At 35.3% G+C, this 20,913-nt stretch overlaps 1 protein-coding gene across 1 annotated transcript in view; it reads left to right on the top strand.

Moving 5' to 3' along the window:
- The window catches only part of LOC114082245 (uncharacterized), a 281,118-nt gene that overhangs the window by 30,802 nt on the left and 229,403 nt on the right, over positions 1-20,913 (top strand). Inside the window, exons 4-8 of the mRNA XM_071612054.1 lie at positions 9,708-9,822; positions 9,983-10,156; positions 14,812-14,918; positions 16,118-16,255; positions 18,484-18,548. Of these exons, the coding sequence (XP_071468155.1) occupies positions 9,708-9,822; positions 9,983-10,156; positions 14,812-14,918; positions 16,118-16,255; positions 18,484-18,548 (599 nt within the window). The remainder of the gene's footprint in view (positions 1-9,707; positions 9,823-9,982; positions 10,157-14,811; positions 14,919-16,117; positions 16,256-18,483; positions 18,549-20,913) is intronic.

Genomic DNA, 20,913 nt, shown 5'->3' on the forward strand with positions numbered 1-20,913 from the left:
GTGGAAGATCAAATACAAGATGCTTACAGGACCCCAAAAGTACAAAATTACAGCAGACCCACATCAAGACAGGTTATAATGAAAATGACTAACACAGAGAATAAAGATAAAATCCCAAAGGTTTTGAGAAAAAAATCAAATTACATATGGGGGGAGGAAACAATTCAGATCCAAACTGATTTCTCAGCCCCGATCTTCAAAGCTAGTCCGTCCTGGAATAATATATTTCAAGCTCTGAAAGAAAATGGATGGTAACCAGGAATTATAAAAATTATTTAGAAAAATTTTCAAATTTGAAAACAAAATTAAAACATTCCATGATAAACAAAAATTAAAAGAATTCACAACTAGAAAGCCTACACTACATAGCATTCTCAACAGAATATTCCTTGAGGATAAAGGGGGGTGGGAGTGAAAACCAGCAAAGGGAGGATCCTATAGTAAAGTGATATTCAACCAAATGAGAAACTAAGACAAATCAAAAATCAGAAATAAATCAAAATGACAGGGAATACAAATCATATCAATAATAACCTTGAATGTTCGTAACCTAAAGTCATCAATCAAATGACACAAATTGGCAGATTGGATTAAAATGTAAGATCCAACAATATGCTGTCTTCAAGAGACTCACCTCATGGGCAAAGACATCCACAGGCTGAAGGTGAAAGGATGGGAAAAAATTTACCACTCATGGATTGCATAAACAAGTAGGGTTCTCCACTCTCATTTCAGATAAAGTAGATTCAAACCAAAGTTAATCAGAAGAGGAAAAGAAGGGAAGTATATATAAGCAGAATATAATAATTATAAATATTTACGCCCCAAACAGTGGAGCCTCCATGTACATCAAACAAACCCTTCTCAATTTCAAGAGTCAAACAGACCAAAATACAATAATACTGAATGATTTTAACAATCCTCTCTCACTACTGGACAGATCTTCCAAACAAAAACTAAAAATTATAGAACTAAATAATACAATCAATAACTTAGACTTAACAGACACATACAAAATATTTCATCTATCAATGAGCAAATATACTTTCTTTTTTTTTTTTTTGTGGGGACTTAATTCAAATGTTTTAAGCAGTTACTTTTCCAATGAGTTTCACCCACTGACTTCATGGAATTATGGGTCAGCTTGATATATCCAGGTTCAAGGAAAATTGCCCACCAAGGATGTAAATGAATTCCCTCAACTTAGGAAGATATTGCCATGGGAGAAACTACATGGCAAATGAGAGCATCATTTATATTTCTTCTGTTCTATTATACATCTCAATTGAAATCTCAAGTAACAGTTACGACCAGAATCTCATATCCAGATTATTACATTGTTCATTTAATTAGAATCATCCTACTCGTGTCATTAAAATTTTCTATCCTCTGTAGATTCACTTCCTCCAAGGCCACCTTGCTGCACTCAACATTCATGGCAGGGCCACCTGGAGTCCCCAAGACCCAGGGGCCAGTCTGCAGTTTAGAGAGGGTAGAGTGATGTTTGGGCTCACTCTCTTTGGGGGTATGCTCTGGCAAAGCTCTTCTTTGGAGTCCCTGGGTTCTAGCGTCCTAGGCAGCCCAAAGTCATGGCTTGAGATTTTCCACCATGTTGCATGCCCTGTAGTATGCCAGGAAGTACCCTGCCTGAGCTGGAGCAGACACCCACAGGCTAAGAATGAGATTCTGACAGTTCAGCTGTCCCTGTGTTACTGGGGATACCCCCTCCAAGACAGCTGCCCTTTCCAAGCTGTAGTTGTTTACCTCCATGAAGGATGAGGACACTGGGATGAGGCTCCAGGTGATGGCTCAAAGTCTTAACTTGTCCAGGGTACCTGCTCTGCAGCCTTCCAGACACCAGAGGCTGACGACTGGGTAGATCAGAACATCAGGATGCTGAATGCCTGGTCTCCAAGAAAACTAGCTTAACACAGTCTCCTCAAATCTATATAGACCTCCCACATCCACCTGGTTCCTAGCATGGCTCTAGGGGAATTTAGCACATGCAGTAACAGAGACACAAACTTTTGAGGAGAAGCCAGTAAATTCTCCAGATATAATAAAAAGCATTTCTGCTTGCCCCCTTTCCCTTCCCTTTGGACTAGCTTTCTTTATATGCTTTCTTCTATTTAATTTCCCATTTTAAATCTGTAATCAGTCCATGATTTATTGTGGATCACAATGGCAAGGTGTAAAGCTTAGGAAAGACTTTTTTTTCCACTGATATTTATTTATGAGGGAGGAAGATGGAGGGCTAGAGGGAGGCAACATCCTGGATCGCTCTGTGATCCAGATCTCACCTAGTCAGAATACTGCATCTCTGAGAGTGTTAGAAGACCCCTATACACCTGCTCTCTGCAGAAATCACCAGCACTGTGACCCTGCACAGGGTTCTGGGCCTCAGTTTTAGAGCAGGACACCCGGCATTTGAGCAGGACCCAAAGCCCAAAGTTCTAGCCAAAGCAGGGCTCATGAGCATCTTAACAGAATCACCTATGAACACATCTGCAGATCTCCAAGACTTTGCTCTACTCCCATGCTGGTCACTCAGCTGCTACCTACCCACAGCACAATGCCATCGTCCAGCTTCCCCCACCTCATCAGACACCCTGGCACTGAAAGAAGACTGCCTCCATCTTGGCTCAACAGTCTCACCATATTAGGTGAGGGAAGCTCCCAGATCAGATCTTCAGCAGCCAGGTACCAAAATCCCAACCATCCCCCCTCTTCAGCATTGTTAACCCAACACAGGAGCTGCCCAACACAGGTGTGCAGTGCGACCAGGGAGCTTCCCACGGGAGCCCCTGTGTGAGAGGTTCCTCAATTGAGAACTGCTAAAGGAGACAGGATGAAAGTTTGGAGGCTAAGAGAGAGACCAGGAACTGGGGAATCTCCAGGCAAGATAGGGAGATAGTACCAGGTGCTCAAGTCATAGAAGTGACCCCAAAAAAGAGACTCATGAGGTGCAGTCTCCCTGCAGGGACTGGCAGATGCTACTCCCTGCTTCCAGAATCCCTGCACCAGGACCAATCTTTTCACCCTGGTTACCTCCACCCTCCTGAGTGCAGAGACACCAGCTTACAACAGACAACCCCTTCTATTGGATGAGAAGAGAAGCAGGAAAGATACAGATCTCTAAAATTAGCCACAACCTTGGTTTCTTCCTTTGAGATTTTTTCCCCTCTTCTACTCCTCTATTCTCCAGCCCTCACATCCACAACATATGTGAAAACAAGAACTTTGCATGAAATAGGACTTAGAGGACTGAGTCATCTGAATAATATAGTATAGAGTTGTTGTATCTGCTCTTTTTTCCTTTTCCTTTTTCTTCTTTCATTTTTCTTTCCCCTTCCATAATTTGCAATTTTAACATGTGCATTTTTCTAAATATATATGTGTGTTGGTTTTATGTACACTACTGTCTTCCCAAGTACTTGTCTACCCTAAATTACTTCCTGTCTATTCCTTTGCTACTAACCCTCTCCATTAGATTTCTTCTTTACACTACCTAAGGTATATTAACTCTATATCCTCACATCCTACTTCCTCAGGATATCATCTTATACTCCACTCCCAGTTCATTGTCCACCACCAGAAACAGTAAACCTTTTTACAAAACTACTGATTATATTTTAGATAATAATTGAATCCAACATTTCTGTACATTGAGACTAAACTGTAAACGTCTTAACAACAAGTTGTTCATAGGTGGTATATTGTTGATATTGGGTTCTGTTAACATTGTCCTTCCCCACAAAGGAAAAGACCCCCACAAAGGAAAGGTCTTGGAACCCTACAAGAGCACTACAAACCTATAGGGTAAAACCAATAACACTCCAGACCCACAGAGATGAAAAGGAAGACACATGAGCAACATGAAAAGAAAAAGAAAGAAAATGCCCCAAATAAATCAAGACACCACATCATTAGAATCATTGGCAGCCACATCAGAAGAAATTACGGATAAGGAGTTCAGGGTGTACATGGTTATAATGTTCTGTGAACTCAAGGAAGATATAAGAGAGCAAATGCAGGCAGTGAAAGATCACTTTAACAAAAAGCTACATAAACAAACACAGGAAGCAAAAGATCATCTCAACAGGGAGACAGAGGTTCTAAAAAAACAAACAAAAAACAACAACAATAACAAAAAAAATCCAGAAGCAAACCAAATTGCAAGCTCAAATTAAAGTATCACCAACAGAATAGACCACTTGGAAGATAGGACATCAGACAATGAAAGCAAAATATATAATCTTGAAAAGAACAGAGGCCACACAGTGATAATGATAAGTAACCATGAGCAGAACAGTCAAGAAATATTGGACAGCATAAAAAGTCCAAATTTAAGAGTTATTGGGATAGAAGAAGGCATAGAGGGCCACATCAAAGGAATGAACAATCTATTCAATGAAATAATATCAGAAAACTTTCCAAACATGAAGAATGAATTGAAAATCCAAATTCAAGAAGGCTACAGGGTGTCAAATATAAAAAGTCACATCAGATCCACACCACGGCACATAATAATGAAAACGCCCAATATACTGAATAAAGAGAATTTTAAAAGCCACAAGAGAAAGAAATTAGATTACATATAGGAGAAAACCAATTAGGATAACAGCAGATTTTTCAACATAAACCCTGAAAGCTAGAAGATCCTGGTACAATATATATCAAGCTCTGAAAGAAAATGGGTGCCAACCGAGAATCTTGTATCCAGCAAAATTAAGCTTTAGACTTGAAAATGAAATAAAAACCTTCCATGATAAATAAAAGTTAAAAGAATTTATAGCTAGAATACTGGCACTGCAAAACATCCTTGGAAAAATATTCCATGAATAGGAAGTGAAAAACAACAATGAAAATCATCAGAGGGTGGTAGTAGTACCCTAAAGGAAAAACTAATCAAAGAAGAAAATCAAGTCAAGTTAAATAACAAAAATAATCAAATATGGCTGGGAATACAAACCAGGTCTCAATAATAATCCTAAATATTAATGGCTTAAACTCACCAATCAAAAGACATAGGCTAGCAGATTGGATTAAAAAAAACAAGATCCAACAATATGCTGCCTCCAGGAGACTCATAGGAAAAGACATACACAGACCAAAGGTGAAAGGTTGGGAAAAATCATACCACTCACATGGACTTCAGAAGCAAGCAGGGGTTTCTACCCTCATATCAAATAAAGTAGACTTCAAGCCAAAGTTAATCAAAAGGGATAAAGATGAACATTACATATTGCTTAAGGAAACAATACACCAACAAGACATAACAATCATAAATATATATGCCCCAAACAATGGTGCAGTTATGTTCATCATACAAATTCTTCTCAAGCTGATATTTATTTGTAATTAATAATTTATTAATTAATGGGGGTTGGACCCAAGGTTGAGTGCAGCAAGGTGGCCTTGGAGGAAGTGAATCTACATGCCACAGATTGTCCTTCCATAAGCTCAGGTAGGTCTTCTCCTTGCACCATGCTCAGTAAGTTTTGTTTTGGCACCATGAGGCTTAAATTTCATCCAGCTCTATGCTGCTGCTGCTGCTGCAGAAGCAGCAGCAAGCTGTGATGTCAAGGTGAGACTTTCCTTCCCCCACCAATATTGGGATGTATTGGGCCTGAGGCAACCACTTTTACTTCTGCTCTAGGGCCACCCATAATACTGCATATCCTACACTTCCATCTACTACTGGACAGAAGAGCCAATAGCTGACTAGTAGGTGGTGAGTCAGCCAGGAGCCAATCACTGCTGGCCTAGCTGATTCTATCCAACAAGAGGCTATGCCCCCCATAAACAGTTCTGTTTATTGATGTTGCCTGGTAACGGCTATTTTTCTGTGGAGAGATACTAATCTCGCAGCGGCTATACAGTTGGGCGCTTTGCAGCGATTTAGTTCAGCTAATCTTTAGTTCGAAGAATCCGAGTTGGAGGCAGAGGAAGCCCCCAAGGGGAGCGAGTATCCAATGCCTCACAATGACCTTGGCCTGGAGGAAAATTGTTGCCTACCGTTTGGAAAATAAGATTTACAAATTTCACGAGGCTGTCAGAAATGGTGACTTACCTCGAGTGAAATATTTCCTAGCTCGTGGAAGTCACGTTGATGACACGGACAGAAAGAACAGGTATGGGATCTGGGAAGTCAGGGGCTGAAGGACAAGGGGCCAACTGGGGGAAGCAGGGTAATGGGTCTTCTCTATTGAAGCTGTGCCCATGGGGGCAGAGCAGGAGGGAGACCAACCCTTCTTTCAACAGGATACTTGACTTTCATACCCCCATGGAGGCTTCTGTACCAGGTACCTGCAAACCTTGGAGGTCTAGCACCCAGGCAGACTTAATGAGCAGTAAAACAAAAACAAATCTGTAGCTGGTTTCCCAGGGTCATATAATTCCAAATTGTCAAACTAATTGTTTAACGATTAAGTACATACAGCAGTTTATTGTTAATGTACACACTTTCACAAGTAGGTCACATACATTGTAGAAAAATACAAAATGAGAAAAAAATATTACTCATAGCAACAAGAGGGCTAAAAAAATTCTTCAAATATAACCCACTATCTGTTGTCTACTGAGGAACCTTTATTAGAACTCTTTGAATTAAGAACATGGCTCCACGTTTGTTGTTGTTCTTTTGTTTTTTACCTTAATTCACACTAGTACATTTAGGAGGAACACTTTCACTCCTCACTAGATATTACTTATTTCTCACATGCTTAATGCAGTAGTTCATCAAATTCTGAAGGACAAGTTGATGTCATCTTCATTAGCCAACCAACTTCATAACAAGGCTTGTTGAGTAGTCCTGAATTTTTTGCAAATATTTCATTCACTTAAGTTACTTTTAAAGAGAGCAGACAATAGAGTTTACTGGCAGCTTTCCCACTTTCCAAGCATCAAACACATGTTGCTTTTCTAATTTTGTACATTTCAGGCAGATTACACTTAAAAAAAATGTGCCAAAAGCTTTCTGCACAAAATTGTTGATTCCCCTGTTCCAATATACTTTCTGTAGTTATCTCTTACTGTTTATTTGTTTATTTAAACAGAGAGAGCAGACCATTGGTCCACAGGATCAGGCAGTGCAGGCCTTCAGTCAGAAGAACAAGAGAGCAGCAAACAGAAGGTTCCCAGGCTGCACAAGCTGCCTGCTTCTCCCCTAATGTCCCTTGCTCTGCCTTGTTCTCAAGGGACAAAGGCTATCCATAGTAGGTCTGTGCCCTGGTGACAGTGTTTGTGAAAAGGAATATTCATTGTCTCCAATGTGTGAGCTCTTTCTATGGTTACTAATTTCACAAAAATTTTAAAATAAAAAATTAATTAAAATATCAGGGTTATAACATTTTTGAGTCCCACCTGCATGCAGTATTTAAGATCATGATGACACTACAAAAATGTTTATGTAGACAAAGTCTTGCCAATCTGGGTATCAAAATACATTGTAAACTTTTACGAATTACTTCTTTGCCAACAGCCAAAATATAAGTGAGTACATCAGGATAAAATACAAAACATGAAACTATCTGAAAGTATATTTAATATACTAGAATACTTTCTAAATGTTGCACAGAAGTTACCATCAAATCATCTATTTGAGGAGTGAGTCTTAAGTAGCTGAACCTTAAGCTGCAGAGTAAGTACAACTTCTCTGCATCCTCAAAATTTTGTAGCTCTGAAATATATTTCATTTCTTGTTAAATTAAATTCCTTCTCTTACCAGAAGCACAAATATTTTTTCCTATGTTCATATGTTACTTGAGCATCTGGACTTACATTGTCCAATGTAAGTCATTTTGGCTTTAGCAAACTGAAGGCCATGCATTCAGTCCTCAGCACCAGAATTAAATAAATAAATAAATAAATAAATAAATAAAAGATTTTTAAAAAGGTGGGAAAAATGGAAGTCTTCTTTTCAGTTCTTTCTTTCTTAGGAACGTTCTTGCCAATATAAAATGTATAAAGAGGCATTTGTGTTTTCTTCTAGTACATTACTATGTAGAAGCAAGGGGAACTTTTCATCTGTGCTTATAGATATTATTACATTTCTTATAGATATGTTTTATTACATACATGCAATTATAGGTTACTAATTCTGTGGCATGCTGATAAAAAAGAGAACAAGTAATAAAAGATTATTACTACTGCCAAATTATTGCTTTCCTTCATAATTTTTGCTTTAAAAAACTGAACTCAAGTATACTTATCTGTTCTTTTATTTTATTCATTTATACCCATACTCTGAATACCTAGGATGTAATTGACATAATGACTCTTAAGACTCTTCCTTAAAAGCTTTATGTTTGATTAATCAGAAATTTAAAACTTCAGAGATAGGACTCAATTTCAAGTAAAACTTTTCCTCTTCCATTTCAAACAGAAGCACTCTGGTGGTAGGAAATTATGAACTGCCCATTTTAAAAGTTAAGACAGTGTTAAAAACTGAACATTGGAAATACCTGATTTATGTATATCCTGTAAATCTAAATATTGAATAGATTGAATCATGCTAATTCATTTGAGTCCTACATTTCCTTTAGCTTTAAATTACTTTAAAAAAAGAAAAGCAAGGATTACTATGGTTTTAATTTGGTCTTTTATTATTGTTTTATCGTTCATCTCTCCTTACCTATAGTATTTTTAACAACTAAAATTAATTTAAATGCCACTCATATGACTATAACCACTGTAGACCTCTTGTGTGTATCACATTTCACTTAAGGTAAGGTACTGTGTGATGGTCCTTTATTTCATGTATGAATAAAAAAATTGAATGCTGCCATTATACATGTAGTGGCTTTCCAATGTCAGTGATGTCAAAATGATAGAAAAAAAGAGCATCTAAGAGTCATTGAAATACATAGTCCCTACAAGATATTTGTAAAATCACTATAATAGGACTTCTTCATTAAGTGAAATACTCTGTTGATTCATAGTAATAGTAATAATTACAATAGCCAACAATTAATGAGCTGTTGCTTGTGCTAGAAACTGTTCAAACATTTTACATAGATTTTAATTTTAAGCATCACACTATCATCCCAGTAGGTAACTACTAATTTTAATCAGTATTTTATTGGAGATAAAATTGATGGATAGGAGAACTAAATAGCATGTCACAGAGGTTAAAGTAGAATTCAAGCAAATGTTGAGCTAAATTCAAGGTCTATGCTCTTTCTAGGCAAGTAGAACACTCTGGGATGGGATATAGCTCCATGGTAGAGACTTTATCTAGGAGGCTCCAGGTCGTGGTTTCTATGCCAGCACCTAAAAAACCAAAATAATCAAAAATAAAAGATCAATGGGACCAGACCCAGTAGCTTATGCCTATATTTCTAGTTACTTGGGAGAATGAAGCAGAAGCATTGCAAGTTCAATGACAGCCTGGGAAACTTATGGAGACTCTGCCTCAAAATTAAAAAAAAAAATCATAATAATAAAAATGGGCTTAGGATGTTGCTCCTGGATTAAGTGCTCCTGGCTTCAGTCCATAGCAGTATCCAAAAAAGACAAAAGAAAAGGTCAACAGAATAGGCTGCTCATTTATTAACTTAGTGTGTACTAACAGCTAGTAAATATTATACTTTCTTTAGAAAATAATAGAGGATTTGCATACTATTTAATGTTGATAATTGCATAAATAATCATGTATTTTGAGAGGATGCTTTATGAACTTCTAACAAAGCCTCTTGCCTTCATAGGACTGCTCTACATTATGCCTGTGCCTTTGGCCACCCAGAACTGGTAGCTTTTTTAGTGAAGAAAAATTGTAATGTTCACCTCTGTGACCGTGATGGCAACACACCATTGATGAAGGTAGATGTAGCCAAGGATATCTGCAGAAAAAAAAAATGATAGAAATGCTTAGAAGAAAAATTGATTAAGTCTATTTAATATGATTAATTAGTAAAACATATGAAATTTTTTTCTTGGATTGTCAAAATTTACAATTTATTTCTTGGTATAAACCCAACAGGCCCTACAATATCTGGAAGAGAAATGTGCAACTATCCTTCTAGAAAATGGTGCTGATCCAAATGCTCACAACAACCAAAATGAAACTCCTCTTCACTTTGCTCTTTCTCTGAAGAAAACATCACTAGCAGAAAAACTGCTTTCACTCAATGCAGATATAGAAGCCAGAACTACGGTATACACCAAACATGATTATTTCCAAAATATTTAAAATATGTTTGTTTTAAGTGTGACATTTTTCAACAAATGTGGATTTTTAAGCAGGGTTTTCTTGATCAGAATAATGACAGTTATTGAAATTTCTGTCCATCTTCTTCATCATTTTTATCTCATGAATTTATTTAATTTACATCTAAGCATTGTGTCCATATTTAAAATTAAGATGACTGATGCAGAAATCTGGAATCCAAGCTTCTTTTAAGAACCAAATGAGGTCCCCTTTGAGCCATGTTACTTGTGGTGTGGTGGGCAGAGAGTGCCTCCTACATAGCATAGATGAGTGTTCTGTAGTTTGCGGCTGGCAAAATGTAGCATTTGCTCAGATGATCTATTTTTCCTCAATAAATAAATATATAACTCTTGTATTATAGTATATTTTTATAAAGAATTCATACTTTTCTTGGTATTTTTATCAATTAAAAATAATTTGGATTGTATAACAAACTATAAAAATCTTTGAAATGGGATTAAATTTTAGAATTTAGAAATTGGCAATTTTCTTTTAAAATTATTAGTATAGTTTTATAATTATATATGGTACTTTGTTTACTTTGACAAACTTATGTGCATGCATGGGCCCCGAGTTTCCTCTCTTTTGTTCCTCCTTGGATTCTTGTTGATAGTTCAGGGGTTTTATCTCCTCACTTGTTTGGGTTAAAGTAATGTCAGGGAATGTTTAGTTCAGCAATACATTTTTTAACCTGTGAACTCTTAGTGTCCCTGTGGCTTCTCAACACAACATAGAATAGGGTTGAAAGAAACAGTAGTGATAACTGTTCCAAATAATATACCACAGAGTTAACGTTAATACCTAGATCCTGCTCAGATATCTCAACATTAATGTAGCCATAAAGAGGAGTAGTGAATTTAGCAATTGTCAAATTATAAACAATAACCATGAACTAGCTGTGGCTTTAAAGCCAATAGCAGGTGTCAGTCATATAACCTACAATACTAACGATTGTATTAGCATTAAATGCGGGGGACAGGAGCTACAATGTTAAAAATGCAGTTAAGTAAGAAAAAAGAAATGTCTTACAAAGTTAGTTAAGATTTATAAGAAAGTGAACAGAGAGAGTGCAGAAGATATTTGGCAGTAATATTTAGAAGAAGATAAGGAAAATAGAAGGAAAAAGGTATTGGGAGAGAGGGAGAGAGAACAATAGAATTTGGTTGTTACCAGAAGATAAGATAGAATGAGAGGACTGGGATGGTTATGCAGTCGTGGAGCACTTGCCTAGCACATATGAGGCACTGCATTTGATCCTCAGCACCACATAAAAAAATAAATAAATAAAATGAAAGTATTATGTCCATCTACAACTAAAAATTATGTACTAAAATTATGTATAACTTTTAGTTATGTACTGATAGAGCAAAGGAAGTGGATGTTAACCTCTTCCTGCTTTTTTTGTTACTAGTTGGAGTGGCCTAAGATTGAAGCTGTTTTACGTAAGAGGTATTTTCTTCTTTTCTGCATGAAGGGGGATGAGTTAGTAGTGTCCATTAGGACCAGTTTGATGCACTCCTGGGCTACCACTTCTGCAGCTTTCTTTAAGGGATGTTCTACCTGCTGGCACTGAGATCTAGTTGGCCTCAGGTCTAATTAGGTTTTGTTGCACCTGGCTTTCTTTGAAGAAACTAGATTGACCTACTCTTAGGCTACACAGCAGCCAATTTCTTCAATGGATCTGGTTCTCAGAAGCCTCCCAAGAAATCTAATTGTGGTTCATAGGGGATGATTCTACACTCACTGGAGCCCCAGAGCATAGCCTTTCTGGATTTAGTCCTTGACTGCATTGCCCCTCAATGACTCATATTGTTGGCCCCTTTCAAATGGTCTTTCAGCTGCCAAACACAAAGGAGAAATGAATAGAACTCCCCTTTCCCCTTCCAACAGAGCATGATTTTTAAGCATCTAGTGCAGTCTCTGGATCACATGAGTTTAGGCAGTGTTTCTGATGTGAGATTTCTCTGAATCAAGACACTCCAAAGATGCAGCTTGCAATGCAACCTCCTTTACTCCCCCTTGTAAGTCAACAAGTCTGTGCCAAATCCATTTCTGGAAGCCATTGGTCATGGGAAATGGCACTTTCTTTCTTCAGTTTTTTTTTACACTCAAATTTTGGAATCCCTAAGTTTCTTTGAATGTCCAATATTTAATTTTGGTGAAATTTCTCCTTCACCTACCTACGCTGAGAAGCTGTATACCCACTTATTTGGTCTTTTAACACAGCACAGCTTGGAATGCAGCTTCCTTTATTCTGCTATCTTCCATTTCTCATAAATTAGAATTTTAAACACATTTTCTTATGTATACTATAAAAATCATATTCCCATTGGAATTTTTAAAGCCTGTTTAGGTTACACATTGTTATAAATAAAAAAAATTATTCACACTGCAAGCAATACTATCTCTTTCTCTTCAGTTTTGTCCCTTAAAAATGCAATAGATTTAGTATCTTTCATTATGCAAAAAACAGTTTATCGATATAGATCACTATGAAGCTCATCAATATGAAAAATTTCTGACTTACATTTTGCCTCAATTTATAAATTGTTTTAAGTAGCAACTAAAATGGCATAAGAGTAAAAGAATCTTGAAAACCAGATGTTCATTAGGGTCCCAGATTTACCATTAAAACTGAGGATATATGTTATGATCTTATTTTTATTAGATTGTAATAGTTATACATAGAAGTTGAATACATAGTAGTATATATAGTCATTGTTATACTTAGTAGTTTTGTCGGGTTTATCCCAACAAAATTATACATGCATGGAATTTGATTTCAGTTCATGATTCAATTCCTTTCCTGACCCTCTCTCCTTCTGTCCTTCCTGTCCTCCATTGTTCTCTTTCCTCTACTCTGATAGACATATGCTCCCTTCTCCATTTAGTTTTGATTGGTTCTTTTTACTTAAACAGAAAGATGACATTTCCTGTGGTATATTTGTATATGCACATAACATAATTTTTGAAGAGTTCATTATTTGTTGACTCTCCTTTGTTATCCTTCTACTTGGCCCCTCCATCTTCTCCTACTACACTACTGATCTTCCCTGTATCTTTTTGATATCCTATCCTTCCTTCCTCCTTTTCTTCATTTTATCCTAGCTTCCACATATTAGAGAATACATTCAACCTTTGAGTTTGTCTTTTTTCACTTAACATGATATTCTCCATTTCCACCCATTAACTAACAAATTCCATAATTTAATTATTCTTTATGGGTGAGTAGAATGACATTGTGTATACATACAACAATTTCTTAATTTTTTCATCCATCAGTGGGCATCTGGGTTGATTTTATAATGTAGTCACTAAGAATTGGACTACTATAAACTTGAAGTAGCTATATCACTATAGTATGCTGATTTTAGTTCTTTTACAAAAATAACCAGGAGTGAAATATCTTGGTTCTATTGTGGTTTGATCCCTAGATTTTTTTAGGAATATTCAAACTGCTTTGCAGAGTGAACATAGTAGTCTTCATTGTTTCCAACAATGTACAAATGTTCCTTTATCCAAACAACCTTGCCAGCATTTATTGTTGTTTGTATATTTGCTCATTACCATTCCAATTGGAGTGATATTAGCCCTTATTGTAGCATTTCTCTGATTGCTAGAGATGTTGAACATTTGTTTATATATTTGTTGTTCATTCATTTTCTTCTTTTGAAAAATGTCTCCTCAGTTCTTTTTCCCATTTATTGTAATAGGTTGTTTTGGGGGTATATTGTTGTCTGTGTTATATATTCTGGATATTAACCCCCTATCAGTTGAGTAGCTGACAGACTTTCACTGATTCCCAGGGAGAATATATTTTTGATTTCATCTTTATAACATGGAAGGTAAATATTTTTTATCTAATAATAGCAGAAAACAAGATTCAATTCCTTTCCTTTAAGAAAAAAAGCAGCATAGTCTACTCAAAGTCTATTCTTTCAATTCAGAGCCCACTTCTTTTGTGAACAATTTGGAGCAAAAGTGCCTGATATTGGTATGTGGGATTCTGACACCATAAATGGAATAGAATCAAGAGGACTTGAGTAACATGAAGAAAAAACTTCCATGTTATTGGAAAGTGTATACCTGCAACTTTAGTTCTTCACATGTAAATGTTTGCTATGAAAAATCAATGTCAAAGAAGTGTTAAGCAATAGTAAAGATATTTCTGTAGTACTGGATATATAATGCACAGTCTTGTAAATATTCTCTAACAGTGAATCAAGGAACCTTTCTGATAAGGGTTGGTATTTCTGGAAAAGTATGTATTCTTTGATATGTAGATTAATAAACCCTGATATAGAGTTAAAAATTTGGCTTATTAAATAAAATATTTAAATCCTTTACTAATTGTTTTAGGGTACAGGGCTATTGAGAAAAGAGGTCTCTGTCTTCAAGAAATGACTAGAGTTTATGTGGCCACTCTAAGTAGAGGAGAGACATTGCAAAGTTAAGGGTCGGAAAATATGAAAGTGAAATGAGATGAGAAGGAAGAGATTACTCTTAATTTACATTATTTGTTATATTCTTATGTTCAGACAGCACTTTGTAAGAGGTTCAGTTCAGTTGAATAATTTTGTAAAATTTTTGTTGTTTTCCAGAGGGGCTATACACCACTTTTACTTGCCATAGAGCAAAACAGACATCAGATGGTTGAAACATTAATTCAGAACAAAGCAAATATACATGCAGTTGACCAGAAGGGAAGGTATGGTACTTTATATATATATTATTTATATAGTAACAATCACTCATGGAAAAATGACTAGTTTAATGGGAAGGTCAATATTAACATATTTAGAAAAGAGTGATATAAAAAACAAACCACAGTTAAGGTAAAAAATCAATTATTCGAATTGAGAAATACAAATAAGTATATTAATATGATTCAAAATTATTGGCAGATATTAGTTATTGGTTTATTGCTCACATGATTTTGTATTAACTAAAGAGTTTTACTATTACTATTAGTTTTGTAAAATATGGAGTTTTAGTTTACATTTTGGTTTCTATTATATTTTTAACTTCTGCATCTGATTTATTTTTCTTTTGGAAAAGATGTATTGATCATAAATAGGCATTGGAAATTATTTTTTTATTTGGTTGACTGTTCTAAATTACTTTCCTTGTAGAATATTGATGTTAGTTTATTCCTAAGTGTTTATTAATTGCTACTGCCAAATGCTGTTCATTTTTATCATATTTTGGTGCTTTTGCTTTTAATTGGAAGGTACAGAGGGAAGAAAGTAGCTTTAAAGGAATAAATATTTTCTTTAATAAAGATAAGACATAGGCAGGTTTTAAAGAGAAAAAAAAAGCCTTAGATTCTCACACAATTGGATTTTATTCCTAGCTTTTGTAGTACATCACCTTAAAAACAATACTTATGACTAAATATATTTCCTGATATGAAAAATAGGATAATACATGCTTGAAGGATGATTGTGAAATTGTACATATTGCATTGCATTCAATGTTTAGCAAATGCTTATTAGTACCATTAATTGAAATAATGACTATTATTTTATTGTTATTATTAGTGTGCAAATAGCCTTTTCTGCTTGACCTTTAGCTGACTGTGAGTTACAGTACATTGTTTCACACTAGGAAGGAAATGGAGCTTTCTTCAATGAAAGTTTTACCAATTTCAGTTAAATGACCTCATCATAGTTACTGTCCATTGAAGGATTTTAAGTTTGTTAACATCTCCCTCATTGGGAAAAGAGATTTTCTTTTTTTTCCTTTTAGACTTTGAGATGATTTGCAAAAGTGAATATTTGTTCTCTTAGATGTTTATGTCTATTAATATCTGTAAAGTAAGATGTCAAATTGAGAAAATATTATAAATTAGCTCTTTGAATAACTTTATTAAAATACTTAAAGTTGACGTTATCTCTCTTATTATAGAACAGCCCTCATGTTTGCTTTGGAACAAAAATCAAAACACATAGTTGAGATGCTTCTTCAGAGTGGTATTGATGTCTCTGCTGCAGATGACTTTGGGCAGATGGCATTAGCTTATGCTATTGCTAGTGGTGATACTAAGTAAGTATTTACATTAAAATACTAATCAATATTGATTGGAGGCTGAAAATAATTAAAAAACTATTGCATTTTACACATGAGGTGAGATTTTATAGTACAGCTATATGTGGAATGATAATGAGTTAGAGTTCATCAGCCAGGAACCCTGCAAAGTCTAGACAAAAATAGTGATGAATGTAAGAGTCTTCTCAGAGGTTCCTTTCTTCACCACCCCCCCCCCCCTTTTATTTTACTTTTTCCCTTATACATGCTAGTAAGTTGCTCTACCACTGAGATACATCACTAGTCAGCATCTTAGGATTCTTTAAAAAAAACTTTGTCATTATGATTCCCAGTCTTATCTCTTTCGTTCCAAGTATAACTCCTAACTGTGGAGTAGCAATAGTGTCACACTTTGATTTTTATAATTAGCCATTTGGGTCTTAAAATGCCCAGTTGAGCAGAAAATATTTTTACTCTCCTATGAAAGTTAGCTTTTCTACCACCCTTCTTTAATTTCCCAAGGACCTGAGAATTTCCTTAAAGTCTAAAGAGCAGGTGGAAGGACTTTTAAAATGTTAATTTTTCTCTGTCAATTCTGTTGCTGTGGTGTTGCTGTTAGAACTGGCTCTTCAGTCTGGTGATGAGTAACTTTTACTACAAAATGTCCTGATTGATCCCAATCCCTGAGTATTCATGGTAATGCACACTTAGATTTAAAAGTTACAACGCTATTTTTAGTTCATATATACATATGCTTGTTTATTCAGCTATTATTCCCAAACAGCAGAATTCTGTTTTGGCAACTTGGCCTCCTAGCTTTAGCCACACACATATTAAGAACTCTGGCCCTGTCCCACAACTCAAACCTTTATGTGGAACAACCCCCATGCATTATCCTTTGAGGACTTTGTCTTTTCTTGCATAAACTAATCATTCAGAACTATCAGATAGCTTCAAATAATATCACTGAAGAGATGAGAATTTCCAATCATCTTCCCTAAAATATGTGTTCCTCGAAACCTCTCATCCCTTGAAGTATATTTTCTTTTACTGCAGGAGGCCCAATATTAATGTTTCCCAGGTTGGGTGTGTCTAGTGATTTGCTTTCCAAAGTAAGAAAATTTCCCAAACTATTGCAATCAGTCTAAAGTTTTCAGCATATATCAAGTTCTCCCTTACAAGGAAGAGATAAGTTCTCTGAGCTTAAAGTAGATTCATTGAATCTAAGAGCGCTAAGCCCCATTATGACTTATTAGTATCCATGTGTAAAGAGGATTTGGTCTTCCAAGTCAGTTAGAGGTCGACATGGAGATTTAGCTTCCTCTAAAAATTATCCATTGATTCTTTTCAATTAGGTGGAGAAGAAATAGTAGCAGTCCAAGCCAATTCTTGGCATTGGTTAATTTCCCATTTTTGGTGTTATTGATTAGTTTCACAATAGGGGATGAATATATTCTCTAAAGAGATATGATACTTAAAAATAAATTGTTATAAATTATTTAATGTCTAATTTGCCCTGAGACATAAAGCACAAAAAAGACTACAATCAATAACCAAAATTAGAACTCAAAAGCATTTTTCAGTAATTTGAACACTTGAATATTAGAACCTGTGAAGAATACACATTGGTTTATTTGGGATTCCAATTATAGTTGACTAAAAAGATCAAATTATGCCATTATTTTCCTATTTCTTTTGACATGTTTTAATATTACCTCATAGAGTCTTCCTAACAACTTTGTAAACTAAAGTGGTACAACCCTTATTTTTTAGAAGAAGCCCTTAATTTTAAGAGAAATTAATTGTGCAAGAAGAAAGAGCTATTATTTACATGACACTTTCTGAGTTCTAGCTATATCAGTTAATATACTTACCTATATTGTTCTCAATTCATGATCATTTTATCTTACTTTGTTTTCTTAATATAAGCTTATGGGTGCAATGGCATGTGTATTTACCACAGCTACTTGGGGGAGAGAATGAGGCAGGAGAATTCCTTGAACCAAGGAATTCCAGACTAGCCTGTGCATCATTGTGAAATCCCATCTCAAAAACAAAAGAAAACCAAACAATTTACAAATAATTGTCAAGTTAATAAAATGTCTGGGCTTACAAATTTGAAGTGCATATTATAAAGTTCTGATATAAGATCTAATATTGTTTAAAATACTATTATATATTGAATGTTTGGTTATTGTTTTTATACCAATATTAAAATGCTAATTTGATTCATTTTTTATCTATAGCCTGAAGGAATTAATTCTTCAATATATGAAAGTAGAATCTAAACATCCTGAAAATATCAACCCAGGTAAGACTTCTGAAAGTGAATTAATCACGGTATTCATGGCTTATATAAGAAAAGTAAGAATATGCCAGGTGCAGTGTTGGCAAGCCTGTAATCGGGTGGCTCAGGAGGCTGAGGCAAGAGGACTGCAAGTTCAAAGTCAACCTCAGCAATTTATCAAGGCCCTAAGCAACTTAGCAAGACACTTTCTCAAAAATTACAAAAGGACTGGGATGTCTGTGAGTGGTTAAGCTCTCCTGGGCTCAATTCCTGGTACCTAAGTAAATAAATAAGAGTAAGAAAGTTTGGACTGCTAAGGAGCAGTGGAGAAATTAATGTGTTACATTCATATTGTTCTTAATATTTTTATTAATAATCTAGAATTCATGATTATTTAAGCCATTAATTGTAGGAAATTTATAATCTGAAATGATATTGTCTGAAGTAATTTTAGGCTAACTTAATCTTGGCCCCTGAAATCTTATATTTATGTGCATAAATAAGTAAAAAAATTCAAATTAGCATGTTGTCTTTCCTATATAATGACATTGTAGCAAAGTGGACTTGTAATAAAAACAGATGTTCTATTTTTACTATAGATATCAACTCTTACTGTGTATACAAATTCGTTGATTTTACAGTGATATTTCCATACATATGTAAATAGTACTTGAATCCCTAACCACTTTCCCTACTTCCATTTCTATCTGTCCCTTCATTTCTTCATCCCTTGTTACCTTCCCTCTTCCCCAATAACCTCTTTTCCATTTCCTAGTCATTCTTAATTTGTTTTCAAATTGCACATGTTATAGAGAATGTGATATTTGATTTATGTTTCTGACTTATTCTGCTTAACATAATAGCCAGCCTTTCCATCCATCTTAAGTTTTTGTCTTTGTTTCTTTCTTTTCTCTTAAAGGCTTGAAATATACCATTTCATGTTCCCTGGCCTTCAAAGTTTCTGTTGATAACTCTTATGTTCTTCTTATGAGTTTATTCTATAAGTGCTTTGGCCTTTTTTACATCTTTCAATGTACTTTTGGCAATTTTTATAAACGAACGTGGAGAAGTTCTATTCTGGTCATGTCCATTTGGTGTTCTAAATGCTTCCTGTATCTGGACATCCATAACATTCATGTTTTTTGGGTTGTTTTTTTTTTTTTAGTTTTTGGCAGACACAACATCTTTGTTTGTATGTGGTGCTGAGGATTGAACCCGGGCCGCACGCATGCCAGGCCAGTGTGCTACCGCTTGAGCCACATCCCCAGCCCCAAGGACATCCATAACATTCAAAAAATTTAAGAAATTTTCTGCTATTTTTTTCTCCAAATAAATTGCATTGCCTATAAGCCTGTACTAATACACCATTGTCTATGTTCATAATTCATGAGTTTAGTCTATAAATCAGGTACCAAGGACTTTGTATATTCTGTTTCTTCTTCTTTTTGTTGTCATAACTAACTAAACGTGACATTCATCATTGCCTTCCAACTCTGATATTTTTTCTTCTGATTAATCTAGTCTATGATTGAAACTTAGATTTATTTTTTTTTAAATTTGAAATATTAAGCTATTTATTTCCAAGATTGCTGTTTGATTTCTTTTCGGAAGCTCTGTTTTTGCACTGTTCTCTAATGCCTTGTAAAGTTTTTATTACTTTATTTATCTTCTATTTGTATCATTTTTGAATTCATACATTATTTTTAATCTTTTTAAATCCTTTTTCTGGCATTTTGTCTACTGCAGTGTCATTGGAATCAGTTGCTAGAGAGTTATGAACTTTTGGAGGATCCATGTTACCTTACTTGTTCATCTTATATTTGTGCTAAATTTTGTGCATCTGTGGGGATGTATGTTTCTTCCACATTTATGTGAGAGTCTTCTTAGGAAATAACCTTCTCTTGATGATGTATCCTGGGCTATTGGTTTATTTTGTCAAGATTATTTCCAAATTATAGACTTTGTATTATAGACTTTTATGTTTTACCTGACTGTGATTCATGGATTTTGTCACAGTTTGTACTATCATAGCCTGAAGGACCAACTTTCTTTGTCAATCTTGTGAGAATGGAGTCACATGATGTAGGCAGTGGATTATGTGGGCTGCATTTTTTGTGGTCATTACTGTAGCCTTGTCAATAATTTTCTGTCTGCAAAGGCACGGGAGAGACCTAGTGTCACAGTCCAGCTGGGCAAAGTAACTGAGAGGTGACAAGCAACTGAAGGTTGAAGCAGTAACTGAAGGTAACTGAAGGTAACTGCTTTATTGTAGAACAGCAAAAGTATATATATCTAACTGATTTACATAAAGCATGACTCAATCAGCATCATCCAATCATAGCATTGCTCCCCTACAGATACAGCAATCAGCCAATAAGGAGTCCCCACC

This window comes from Marmota flaviventris, chromosome 5, assembly GCF_047511675.1.
Source record: "Marmota flaviventris isolate mMarFla1 chromosome 5, mMarFla1.hap1, whole genome shotgun sequence".
Classification (NCBI taxonomy): Eukaryota; Metazoa; Chordata; class Mammalia; order Rodentia; family Sciuridae; genus Marmota; species Marmota flaviventris.